The sequence below is a fragment of the Malurus melanocephalus genome, unplaced genomic scaffold, assembly GCF_030028575.1.
Source record: "Malurus melanocephalus ecotype Western Australia unplaced genomic scaffold, MMel_1.1 scaffold_436, whole genome shotgun sequence".
In the NCBI taxonomy this organism is placed as follows: domain Eukaryota; kingdom Metazoa; phylum Chordata; class Aves; order Passeriformes; family Maluridae; genus Malurus; species Malurus melanocephalus.
In genome coordinates, this window is record NW_026623668.1 from 279,965 (window position 1) to 293,035 (window position 13,071).

Below are 13,071 nucleotides of genomic sequence, written 5' to 3' on the forward strand. Positions count from 1 at the left end.
AAAAAAAAAAAGCTCCTTCCTGCACTGCATAAATATTGGCAAGCTTTTACTCTTGTCTTTCAGTCTTTCATGCTGAGCCTATTGGGCAAAGTAGAGTGAGTTTGTGAGCTTTTCCTTGCAAGTCTGAAGGGGTTTGTTTGCCAGAGAATCGCTCTCTGGTGAACAGATGTAGTTGAAATATACGTGCTTAAGAGGTATCTTTTTTATCATGATTTCTTGCTATAGGTTAGAGCACAAATCAACAGACGTGRTCTTACTATATTAGCACAAGTAAATCTCCCTTTTAGACTACAGCATGTCTGGTGCACCTTAGCAGGTTAGGAGGTTTCCGTAAGTCTAGAGGGCAGTGGTTATAGAGGCATTAACATTGTAGGACTAATTGGAGTTCCTGGGTGCCCTGTTAAAATAACCCTTGTCATCATTTATGCTAAAGATGATACCCCTCTGGCAGGCTGCCAWAAGACTGTTCTGTACATCTCCTTTTAACCCTTTTGCTTTCTGTCATTAAGAGATCCTAACCTGTGCTGCTGGAGACAGCGGAACAGGATCGGAGCTTAAAACCCCAGGTTATTGTGTCATCTGTGTCCATCTGGGAGGCTGGGAGGGATTTTCATAAAGTCAAGGAATCTGATTGCTGGGAGAGACTTTGTCCCTGAAACAGCTTGGGTCGTTTGTTACTTCTTTCTCTGTCATCAAAAGGGAGGGAAAAAATTAAAAATATAAAAAAAAAAACCAAACAGCAAAAGGAAAGAAAAAAGGTTATTTGCTTAATATTCTGTGCAGTGTATGGAAGGGTTTGCCATATGATGCTACAAAACTGGAAATTAGTAATTAACTTTCAGGCATGCCAAAATAACATTGTGGGATGTAAAGTGCGGGAGACAACAACAACAATAACAAGAACAACAAAAATAAGCCCGAACTGCAGGTACACTTCTTAAAGCGGCATTGAAATCATGATTTGTTTCTTAAAGATGCGAGTGAAAGTAGTGCTCAAGTGCACTCAGTGAATGAAGCACGAATTAGTGTTAACTTTTGTCTTGTTTCCTTGTGTACTCTTTTCAGAGTGAATGTATAACACACAAGGTGATTTGTTGTTGATGTTGAAAGCAATTAAATATTTTTGGCAGGACTAAGAAAGTTTTAATGTTAATGAACAAAATTATGTGGCTGGTACTAAAATGGCTTACAGTGAAGACATCTGCAGTATGTATTTAGGTTCTCATGCTGCCTGCTACTCACAACAAATCAGGCAGGACAGAGAGAATCAACTTCTCTTCCGTCAACCTTGTTATTTCTATAGAAGGTAATTCTTTAAATCTGTATCTGATCAAGCAAGATAAATTTGCCTTTCTGCTTTTCAGGGAGATGTATGTTTTGTAGAACTTTCTCTTTTTTGGTGAGGGTGAGGGGAAAGGGCTCGGGGAATATGTTGATCAAATATTTGTGATGATTCTTGATGCCTCCTCTGCCTGTTCGTGCAGGTTTTATTTACATAACGCAGTATAGACCCACCTACTCTACTATAACTGAAGTTTAATATGTTAAATTTAATTTTTTTAATAGGAAGTATGCTTCCAGTTTTCTGTGTAGTGGAACATTATGAAAATGCCATTGAGTATGATTCTAAGGAGGAGCATGCAGAATTTGTGCTGGTGAGGAAGGATATGCTTTTCAACCAACTGATTGAAATGGCATTACTATCTCTTGGATATTCTCACAGCTCTGCTGCCCAAGCAAAAGGTAAATAAGATTATGAAATTGTACAATGAATTGTGTTTGTTTGTGGGGTCTTGGGGGAGGGGCAGGATTTCTTTCAGGAATGCAATGTAGGTTTTACTTTCTAAACTTCTTGCAGATTCTGTCTCTGTATTTTTTTTTCCTTAATGTGTTTTTATTTAATTAGTGCACGTTTTGTTCGTGGGGAATGTGGAGGTAAATTCCTTTTTTTTTTAAGAAGAAAAAAAGACTTCAAGTGAATCATTAGTATGCTTATTGACCTTAATAATCTGCTCCACTGAGGATCCACAAGGAAGTGTAAAGCATATTTGAGCAGATGGACTGTTGAGAGTCAACTTGCATTTATGACTGAATATCCAGCTCTGTTTCTTTTATTTTGTTCCTGATGGTTTTATAGACTGCAAAGTAATTTTTTTTATGCTCAGTTCCTGCATTGCAAAATCCTTTCTAATTTATTAAGAGGAATGCTAACTATTATATCATGTCCTATTGAATTCATGGGAACTTAGGAAAATATACTTCTATACATATTAAAAAATCTGTACTGTAATACATTTGTATAATTTCATAATATAGATAAAGCATATCCTGATGGTGTGTGGGTGGGGGTTTTTTGGGGGGATTGTTCTTTTGTTTTGCCAGATTTAAGAGGCTAGAAACAAAAGTGGTGATCTTGTTAAAATCAGGTATTTCTTTGCCCCTAGGAATTAGGTAAATCGCTTTCTTTCAATTTTTCCCTTCCCTTCTTGCCCACTCCCCCTCCCCTCAAAAAATTACAATCCTGCAGGGCTTATCCAGGTTGGGAAGTGGAATCCAGTTCCACTCTCCTATGTGACAGATGCCCCTGATGCTACAGTAGCAGACATGTTGCAAGACGTGTATCATGTGGTCACACTCAAAATCCAGTTACACAGGTAAGTTGTATACCAGTTCTGGGACTGTGAACTGTTCTGCTTTTAACTGCTAATATTGCTTGTAGTTAATTCCCACCGTGCTTTGTGCTCAAAGTACAAAGGCTTGCCTAAATTCCTTTTTAGTTACKCTAATTCTTCTTTAACTTACAGTATACTATTGCAGAAAACTTTTATGGCTCTGATACATAGATTTTCTTTGGATATCTCATTAAAACTATATTGCATTTTAGTCAATTAAATGATGCATTACAAGAAGGCATTTTACATAAAGTTTACTTAAGAGAAAAATATTTTTGCATATCATGAACAGTACCATCTGTGTGCATTTTGTAAAAGAATGACTTGCTCACACTTATTGTTGCTGTCTAGGTTCTTAAATTTCACAGCAACAAAAAGAGAAAACGGCTAATATATTAATGCTTTTCATGATCAGTCGTGAGAAAGCATTACACCTTAAATTGTTTTACCAAGCGCATCAGAGCAGGAAGGTAGAAGTAACATGAAAAAATAGTCGCCACATGCAGCTGATGTATAATTCATGCATCAATACAGCAGATGTGTTGTATAAAGTAATTAACTAATCGGAACAATCAGGAGACCGAGAGCAATCTCCAGATGCATCTGCTTGATGCGCAAAATGAAATCTGTCTGTCTTAAAGGAATGTTCTGCAGCAGGATGCAATCTTGTAATAATCCCTTTTCTAATCTGTGTTTCAAATAGTTGCCCTAAACTAGAAGACTTGCCTCCTGAACAATGGTCTCACACAACAGTAAGAAATGCTCTGAAGGACTTACTGAAGGATATGAACCAGAGTTCATTGGCCAAGGAATGTCCCCTTTCGCAGGTACTTAGCATAACATGTAATAAATAATAAAGCACTATAGGCAACGCTGATGTGAGATTTGAGATTTCTACAGACTGTAGCAAGTAGTACCCATGGAGTGGATCTGCCAAAAATGCAAATGCATTTGACCACTTCATGATCTTTATAAATATGCCTGATTCATTTTGAACATAGTCTTATAACGTTTCCCATGGGGAGTCGTGAAAGGTTGTTTACACCACACTAAAATCATCTCACAGCAAACTGGATTTTAACTGGTTTTTGTCTTCAGTCTTTGAACTGCTTTGATGCAACTACTTTTTTCAAGCACATGTGTTCAAGATGTTAAAAGGCTCTTTACTTACTGCTGTCAAAAGTACTATTGAATCTGAATGCTTGTTAGATAACCTACAGTAGTTTTAAATGCTAATTCATAAACTGAGACAGTCTTTGGCATGCTATATGAGAAGGGAATAAAGAATAAAGCTCTTTGGGTGATATGTTGTTGCAAAGAACCAAAGGAAAATCAGTCATTTATTAGTTCTAATCAAAATATACCTAAACAAAAATGAAACCTCAATTTATGCATTGCTAAATATTGAACYGATGCGTTCCTTCAAGCCTTCGTGGTATTGTTCTATTTTTGCCACTCTTTTTGTTCTTCTCTTGTCAAATTACTGCAAAGGCGCGACTTTTTTTTTTTCCACACAGTATGGTGTCCAATGATGCTGTGGTGGAAACATGGTATTTTTTTTTACCTCTTAAATTTTAAAATGCATTTCATTGTGGTGCAGTGGACATGAATTCAGTATACAAATAAATGATGCTAGTTGTGGCAGGGAGGAAAAAAAGAGAAATTAAGGAAGTGAAGGTATTTTTATGGGGATTTTGTTTCTCTTGCCTAGAATACTGGAGTCTTTGTCTCTGAAAGACTTCAGTTAATCTACAGAAGACTACTCTCCTCCRCTGTACATTTTTTGTGAAGGTAGATTAGCAGTCTTATTTCCCATCACTTTTTTTTTTGCCTACGGTTAGATTGTTTTCAGTGATGTGGCTCCAATATAGGAAGTTTTGAAGTGGAAATAATCATAATTATCTTCACTGGTTGCAAACCATTCCAGTAATATGTCTACAAAGTTATCTTGTATATACCTACTGTAAAAGCATGTGAGCTTTTCCACTGCTGACTTATGGAGGCTGCAGATAACTTGGGATTTTTCTCCATTTTAATATAATTGTGCTATTTTTTTACTTGACATTGATAGAAAGCAAATAATTTATATTGAGATGGAGTCTTGCATTTCCATTTGGACATTGTGTTTCGCAAAAGAGTTTCTGTATATATGTATATATAAAGCAGAAAAAAGTTTTTAAAAAGAATGCTTTATTATAGRCAGTATCATGGTACTGAGGACAATTCAATAATTACATTATTTTAAAAGAATTTCTTTCAAACTATACTGAATTTTTATGTAATAGCTTTAATGGACAGAAAACCATCTTGCTTAATAGCAGCTCTTCAAGTTAATGCTTGAGATGACTAAAACTCCAGACTATAGAACTCTGAGTTGGGACTGTTTACTGGTTTGTATTTCTTTATTTGTACAAGAATATGCTTAAAGCCGTGAGCTTCTTTCTGTTGTTAAAAGCGTGCTTATTACTTTTGCCATCTCTATCTTCACTAGTGCTGCCATAGTTGGGTTGCAAGAATTTAAATACGTTCTAATTTCCTTTTTTCTTTAAACACTAAATCAAATTAGGCTTAAAATATCTTTATTTATTATTAACTTTTGGAAAAACAAGCTGTTACTGCAATTGATCAAGAGCCCAGTCCAACTCTCCTTGTTTCCCCTCTGGGGGCTCGAGGGAAGATGCGTTGATCTGACAGCGTCGTTTTCACATGAGCAAATTGATCTGAATACTTCCCGTATTTGCTTTACCTCTAACGCCTTGTATATCATTCCTATGGAATGGGCACTGATTTTAAAGTGTCAGTGCTTTATTAAAGGTATTAAAGGTTGGGAATTGCCCTGCTGTCGCGTGCTTCTGCAGCAGAGGTGAGAAGTAACAGCAAGGCTGAGGTCAGGAGGCAGTGTCTCCTGAGGGGATCCATCAAAATTCCAGCACAGGAGATTCTTCTGAGAGCAGAGAAGGGGTCTCTCCTGTAATGTTCTTTCACGGGTGTAGGTAATGCCATTTGAAGTGCTTCGTCACAAATGCAAACTAATGCAGTGACACCGTACCATAACTTATTAACACTGTTATGGATATAATTTATTAACCACAGAAAAATGACTCAAAGTGGAAACGAGGGTAGTTATCATTTTCTGTCAGTGTCATTAGCAATACTCTGTTTTGTGTAGGTATAGAAGGACTTGTTTGAAAGTAATTAAGCCGCTGTGCTCAATGCATGGCATCTCTGAAGCCCCATTTTCACTTAGAATTTATTGTATTTTCTGAAGCAATCTTGCATTTTGTACATTAAAAAATTTCTCATATTTGTTCAGAATATGGCATTCTATGTACTGAAAAAAACTAAGAACAAACAGCCTAACTACTTTGTAGCGCAGAACTATTTTATAGTGCTGTTACGCTTAATAGCTTGAAAAATGTGAACAAAACTTTGAGAACCAGTTTGTTTTGATTATACAGCCTTGGAAACTTAACAGCATTATTTCCTTGAGTGGCTTCTTTTCTTTTAAATTTTTTAGCCATTTATTTTCTTGTCCTACTAAAACGTTTGGGCTTAAAGGTACGAACTCTTCACGCCTTCCTTGGTAAAATACCACGGTGACTCTTGCTCTCATTAGGAGAGTTGAATATKTGGTCCTTCTTAAAGCTACTAAAATTGTCTCACTCTGTGACTGTGTGGCTACCCCTGAAGGTCAGGTTTATTGCTCAATGTATGAGCCCACATCATGGGGAATCCTGGTCAACATGGCTTGGAATGCTTAGGASTGACCGGAGCAAATGCACAACTCTGAATTGCTGCGGAATTACAAACAGCCGTCCAGAGATTTAGTCTCAAATTTTAGGTATCAAGCAGTCAAGGTAAAAGGACACTGTAAATTTTGAATGGAAAATCCAAGCCTGTTCTGAATTATGCGCTGAAGTGCATATTTTCGGGCTTTACATCAGGTTTGCAGATTTTATTGCTAGAGACTGGCAGCATGTGCAGATGCCGAGTGAAAGACTTTTTGCGTTTGATATGCACAGCTTGCTTCATTTCTGTTTCCTCTCCAGACCTCTTTTGATGGGGAAGGTAACTTGGAATTTAATCTAGGGCTCAATTTTGGGCCGTCTTGTGCATTCCATTAAATTGGTCTATCTCRCGAGTGGCCTAGATCTCATTTCCCTCCTGTTTTGGCTCTTCAGTCTCCTAAGGGTTGTAAAGAAATTGTTCTACCATCAGTTCTTATTTCCAAACCCTTGCACAGAAGCTCTACTCTACCTCAGTCTTCTGGGAGCTGCTCTAAAGTGATCAGGCAGGCAGCTCTGTTGCATTTACTTATTTAATGTTAGTCCTTCAGTGTCTCGCCTTAGTCTTAGCATTTTCATGCTTCACTTTCACAGTTTTGCTCTGTTTTGATTTTTAGTGCAGAAGTTTCTTCTTACTTCCACAGTTAATAGCTGAAATATTACGGGATGTATTTGTTCTGATATTAATAAGGGTTTTTCCCTCTTGCCCCTATTGAATTGCTGCAACTTTCTCTGTCTCTCTATGTATTTATATATGTATACATATATATATGTATGATACATATATAGTTGGATCAGCTTTTATGAGGAAGAGGAGAGCAGCATGGGGTATTGGTCTGAGAAAAGGACAGGAAATTTGTTTGATAATTCTGGAACACACTCACTGTGTGCTTTTGAACATTTAGATGTACTCCTTATCTTGAGTTCTATAACCTTTTCCATGAAAAGAAGATAACAAATCACCTACCAAATGAAGAGATTGTAAAGATTAATTAGTATCTGGGCACTGCTTTGAAAATATGGCAGTGATCAAATGACATTGACTTTTCTGCTGGTATTATCTTGCCTGATTTTTTTTTTTTACAAAAAGATTTGTTAAATGATTGTTGTTATTATTCACAAACAGGCACTTTATCAAAGCACTGCAAAAGTGCTTTTAAAGCAAGGTATTCTTTTTCTTAATCCATAGTATCCTGCCGTGTGAAGGTATTTGGGTTCTTTTTTTCCTTCCTTTTGCTCATCCTCTGAAACTGCTTGTATCTAGTCTGACTCTCAGAACAACCATGAGTCAGTGCATTATAGATGAGAAATTATAGGTATGATATATAGTAGAATCTCAAATCTCAATAGCTTTTTGTTCAATATTTTGTAGGGGAYATGCAATATTTCCAAAAAAAATATATCCAGAGGCTGTGATACTTGGGGACATAGTAATTTACAGACTATTTTAAAATTTTTGGAAGATATTTATGTGTTCCCCCCTTCCCCCGCCTATAATGTCATTTACATAATTTTGCTCTTGGTGATGAAGGAATAGCATTATTTCTGTCAGAGGGATATATGCTAGCATTCCATGAAACGTACGCATACACAGAACAAGTGCTGGTACGATACCCAAGTCTGAATAGTTTTGCGCTTGTGACAAATATAACTATCCTCACTGCGTTTTTAACAAGCTTTCATGCTGTAGTGAATGATTCTCTGCATCTGACATGGGCACAGTATAGATCATAAGCTTTCCTTTTTGTTCAGCTATCCTGCCCTGAATTTGCATGTGTTTTGTGCAGACTTTATATGATCTGGCAGAGACAACAGATAGAAAGCTTTCTTGGAATATCAGTGTTTCTTAGTTCACCTGATCTGAAGGCACTTGGCCATCATAGAAAAGAGGCAGCTCAATAGAAATCCTCTCACATTTCCATGCAGTTTTCAGACCCAGCCTTCCAAAATCTGAACCTAAAAAGTTGTGTTTGCTAAAATTAAAATTTCTATACCTATAGATAATCAAGGAATGAGCTATTAAGAGTTGCCAAAATACATACTTTTTATGAGCAGTTTTTGATTCATGCTTTACTAAACCAAAAGGTGTTTTTTGCCCTCTCCTCTTTCAATTTTACCTGCCTAGACCTGAGACCAAGTCCTTGGATTTCTTTGTTGCTTGTAAGTCTCTTCTGTCTTCCTCCCCTCCCCCAGTAATTAATAACCTGAGCAAGGAATGCAGCTCTTTTTTCTGCTTTAGAAGTTACTGTACTTTAGATTTTAAAGATGTCATTAATTATTTCAGGGAAGTAAATCCTTGAGGGCCCGGGCTCAGGTTTTGGCAGGCAGGGTTTTTCAACCCACCCCCCACTTGCTCAAGAGCATTCACTGTGATGTCTCTTCAAGCTGACATGGTATCTGGATTTTTAAAACATTTGCAATTAACTATTAAATTTTTTTGCCTATAATTTTTAGTCATCCAGATAGAATGGGCAGTGCAGAGCCTACTGCTGATGGGATGAGCAAGATGTAATATGTGTTTTGGTAGAGCTGTGTGAGGATGTTCACAGGGTACTCAGCCTTTCAGTTGACTGTTYGTTTGACCATTGATTTATGTTCTTTAGATGCACCTAAACATTCTCAGTGTTAAAGCTATGCCAGACTGTCTGCAGCTGTTTTATCTGTGCTGCACCCTATTAAAGGCAAAAATATATAGCTATTTTTTTTCTGCCTCTTCATTGGAATTAAGTGTAACAAGGATGTAAAGTCACTTGCCAAAACAATTATGAGGCCTAAAATTATTGTGGGAGGAGCAGGAAAACATGGTTTGTTCCTCAAATAAATGCAGTTTCTGACTTCAGGGGAGTGTGTAAGGTGTCAGCATGTCCCTTCGTATCTGTGCTGTAATGAGTTCTTGTGTTTCTGTTTCTGAAAAGTGGGAGTCCAAGAGAGGAATGGTGCTAGTGTTGAGTTTATTTGTTTTTGGATTTTTATTTTATTTTTCCACTCCTAAAGTCAGCTTTATGGAGTTATAAGCACCTGTCCTTCACTAGGCTCCCTTACAAACCAAGTACTAAATTAATGCATTTCTGGGACTGTGAGTCCCTCTTTGAATGCTGACTGGTTTTGGTTGTGTCTCAGCAATTTTGACAACTGTTCCACGTGAATGATTAACTACATCATATGGACTTCAAGTTTTAGGGAAGTGGCAGAATGAAAAAGGAACACAGTGCATTTTCTTCTGATACATTTTCCTTTTAAAGCATGCATGTGTTGTAGAACTGAGCCCTACTTAACTTCTGTTTCTACTCAGTGCTCCTGAGAACGGCATATAGAATAACTTGYATTTTAAATATTTGTGGTCATATTCTTCTTTTTGTAGATACATGTATGCACATAACCATGCTATTTTTTTTTTCTTTTGGGTACATTTAGTGGGTTTAAGAGACAGTCAAGAAATGCCCTACTASAAAATTCTGTATTCATTCATAGTTGTTCATGACTCTTGCATACCTCTTAACGTAGTCACAGCCAAGTGCAAACCCCGATTCATTTATTTTTTCCATAACTTTATTAAAGAGTTAACAAACCACTTCTCCAGTGTTCTTTAAAGCAAGATTGCAAATAAATCTTTTTTTTTTCTTCTTCTTATTGGCAAATTTTTGGCTGTGGAGTACTGCACAAGTATAAACAACATGAGAGATCCTTTAACATAACATGAGAGAGCCTTTAGTCGCTTTGCTCCCTAGCTTTGGAGCTCATTGCCAATTGAAGTAAGGAAAGCTTGGCTGTTGGGACTTTTAAATCTAGACTTAAAAGTTATTTGTTCTGTTTAGCATTTTTAAAATGATTCTATTAGGAATTGTATGTGCTTCAGTTTTAATTTTAACTCATAATGATTGTAAAGCACCCTGGGATGCTTGCATGAAGGGCGCTACAGAAACCCAAGATTGTATTGTACTGTGTTGTAATGCATTGTATTATTACATGGTACTGGAGTTGGACCACGGACAATTCATATAGAAAGCATTTGAATACTTAGCTAAAGATAAGGACTGTGTGTGTGGGGGTACTGTCTTTTCTTGCTTCTTTTCCCCCTTTTCTGTCAGTTATTTTATTAAACTAAATTAACATGGCAGTTATTCCCTAAGAAATGCCAGCATAATTTACTGCTGCAAAGGGGCTCAAAATGTAAACCAGATGATAAACTAAAAATAAAAAAGTCCACATTAAGATTTAATTGCACTTCCCTTTCTATATTACGTTCTTATGTAAAATACATTACAAAACAGTACATTCTTTATCACTTCCTTCACTTTTAACTGAATTTCATTAACAATAAAGAAATATATTGTCTCTATTTTCAGTAATGTCACTTGACAGTTAATCCCTTAACTTGATGTACATGTCTTTAAGATTTTTTTTTTTTTTTTTAATAAAGAACACGATAGCACTGACTGGAGCCAAGTATTGCACAATCATGTGATTTGCAAGTTTCCCAGCTCGCAGCTTTGCCAGTGCAGGTCAATTCACACCTGCCACACTTATGCCATTCTGGTCCTCATGTTGCTTTTCCTCAGTGATTGTCAGAGGTAGAGAGAGTTGAGCTTGCCGCTCCTTCCTTCCCCCCTCCCTCCCCACTCCAAATGTGTGGTAAACCTTGTGCATTGGAAGTGTCTCCTCAGGAATTAAATGGAGTTTAATTTCTGTCCATTAGAAAGCTGCTATCCACATCGCCAATTAAGCCTTCTATTTAAAGGGCGAGGAGATACGTATGTCTACATCTTAATCACTGCTGTGACTGGTTTGCAGAGACCTTCTCTGACTGGTTCAGTTATTACTAGCAGTGGTGGGAGGCGCAGGGATCAGCGTGGTTATAAAACCTACCCAAAAGCTGAGCAAATTCTGTAGGTGCTGTAGCGTCACTGTCAGCAGATTTGAAGCTGAGGTACATCTGTGTTAGGGGACGCAGGGGTGTAGGCATAAAGATGCACTGGGAGAAGATTACTTGAATTGGTAATAATTTTTACCTGGCAGGAACAAAAGCAAACAGGACCCACTTGTTGAGAGGCAGTGCTCAGAGACATGCAACTCTTACCTTGTCAGACCAGACTCATTGCATGCCTTCACTSTAATCATAACTTAGAACAAAAGCGATGAGTTTCTCAGACGAGTTAAACTCTCAAAGCTTGTTGCCTCACAATCATCACTTTTTTAATCAGTAATTACGTTCTTCCTTTATATATCCAAGAACCATGGTAGAAGAACCCTAAGGCGAGGGTGAGCTTTGTTTCTCTTTCCTTGGACACTTCATAAGAACAGCACAAGTGGTATCAGATTCCACTGGTGCCTTGCAGCAGCGATCAGAGGGACAGGTTTTTCAGGACAGTAGCAACCTCAGCTGTGCCTCACTCAAAGCCATGGAATAAACTGCTCAAAAGGGAAAAGTTCTGTTCCCCAGAGGTGGGAATACATGAAACATTCTCCTCACATACACCTGTCTCATTTATTTTTATTTTGTCTTTTAAGTACTAAGATCTATGCTCAGAACTGCAGTTCTTCTATAAGCTTGCTCCAGAAGAGGAGGGAAAGTGTGCCTGGCTGTGCCACTGTTCCCAGGGATTTGATAATTTACAGTAAACTGTCAGGGAGAAGGATGGGCTTTGTGAKGATGGAAAACTGAGACACATGCAAAGGACATTGGTATCAATGGCCTTTCTAGAGACAGATTTCAGCTCCATAAGTTTAACCTGGGGTGTTTATATTTGAATTAGTATATTGGGACTCTCTTACACAATCCGTAAAATTCTATGTATTTATATATTTACATGTGTATATCACAATAAAATTCCACCAAAATATATGTGCCAGCTAGCTCATCCCCAAGCTCCTAAAGGTGTGTTCCTTACTCTGCACTTTTTGGAGTGAGGATCTTTGTGTGCTAAATCAAATTCAGCCAATTTTTTTTTTTCTAATGTATATATTTTAATACAATGAGTACTTTAGAAAAAAATTTAGTGAATAGAACCTCATACTGCACATACAKATTCCTCATGGAAAGCTAGCTGGAACATTTCTCTTTTGAGATACCTTCATTGAATCTTGCATTTTTTAATGAATTTTTCAGAGTATTCATACTTTTCACAAACTTTTGCTCGTGAAAGATAGCAACACAGAGGCAAAACTAGTATCTTTGCTAACATAGCTGCTTAAAATGCCACCTTTATGGTTTTATGTAGCAGAAGTTAAGAATCCATAGCAAATTTCATACTATAAATTACTTTTCTCCTGACAAATTTTTATGTTTTTCTCAGTGCAGAAAGTAGTTTGTTCCTAYGCCTTTAGCAGCACATCCCTCATAGAATTTGAGTCTAAATGATTAAGTATAATCAGATGTACAGGTGGTTCATAAAGAGCTATGACCTGAAACAGTAAAACTTAACCATTTTAAAAAAGGATAGATAAGGGATGTTACACTTGTCACTAGAGGGGTATTTAAGCAAGCAATCAAAAACATGAGAAATGCACTCACTAGGAGCAGAAATCAATGAAGTTCAATCTAAAAGCTAGTCATACATTAAAAAGAAAAAGAAAAAAAGGTATATAAAAGGTACATCAAGTGGAAGAGGATGTGG

The 13,071-nt window shown here is 37.1% G+C and overlaps 1 protein-coding gene across 4 annotated transcripts in view; it reads left to right on the plus strand.

The window, feature by feature from the left end:
* SATB1 (SATB homeobox 1) overlaps positions 1–13,071 on the plus strand; it is a 92,524-nt gene that overhangs the window by 24,042 nt on the left and 55,411 nt on the right. For all 4 annotated transcript variants that reach the window (XM_057380099.1, XM_057380102.1, XM_057380101.1 and 1 more), the window contains 3 exons: positions 1,567–1,743; positions 2,528–2,654; positions 3,376–3,499. In XM_057380099.1, coding sequence (XP_057236082.1) covers positions 1,567–1,743; positions 2,528–2,654; positions 3,376–3,499 — 428 coding nt within the window. The remainder of the gene's footprint in view (positions 1–1,566; positions 1,744–2,527; positions 2,655–3,375; positions 3,500–13,071) is intronic.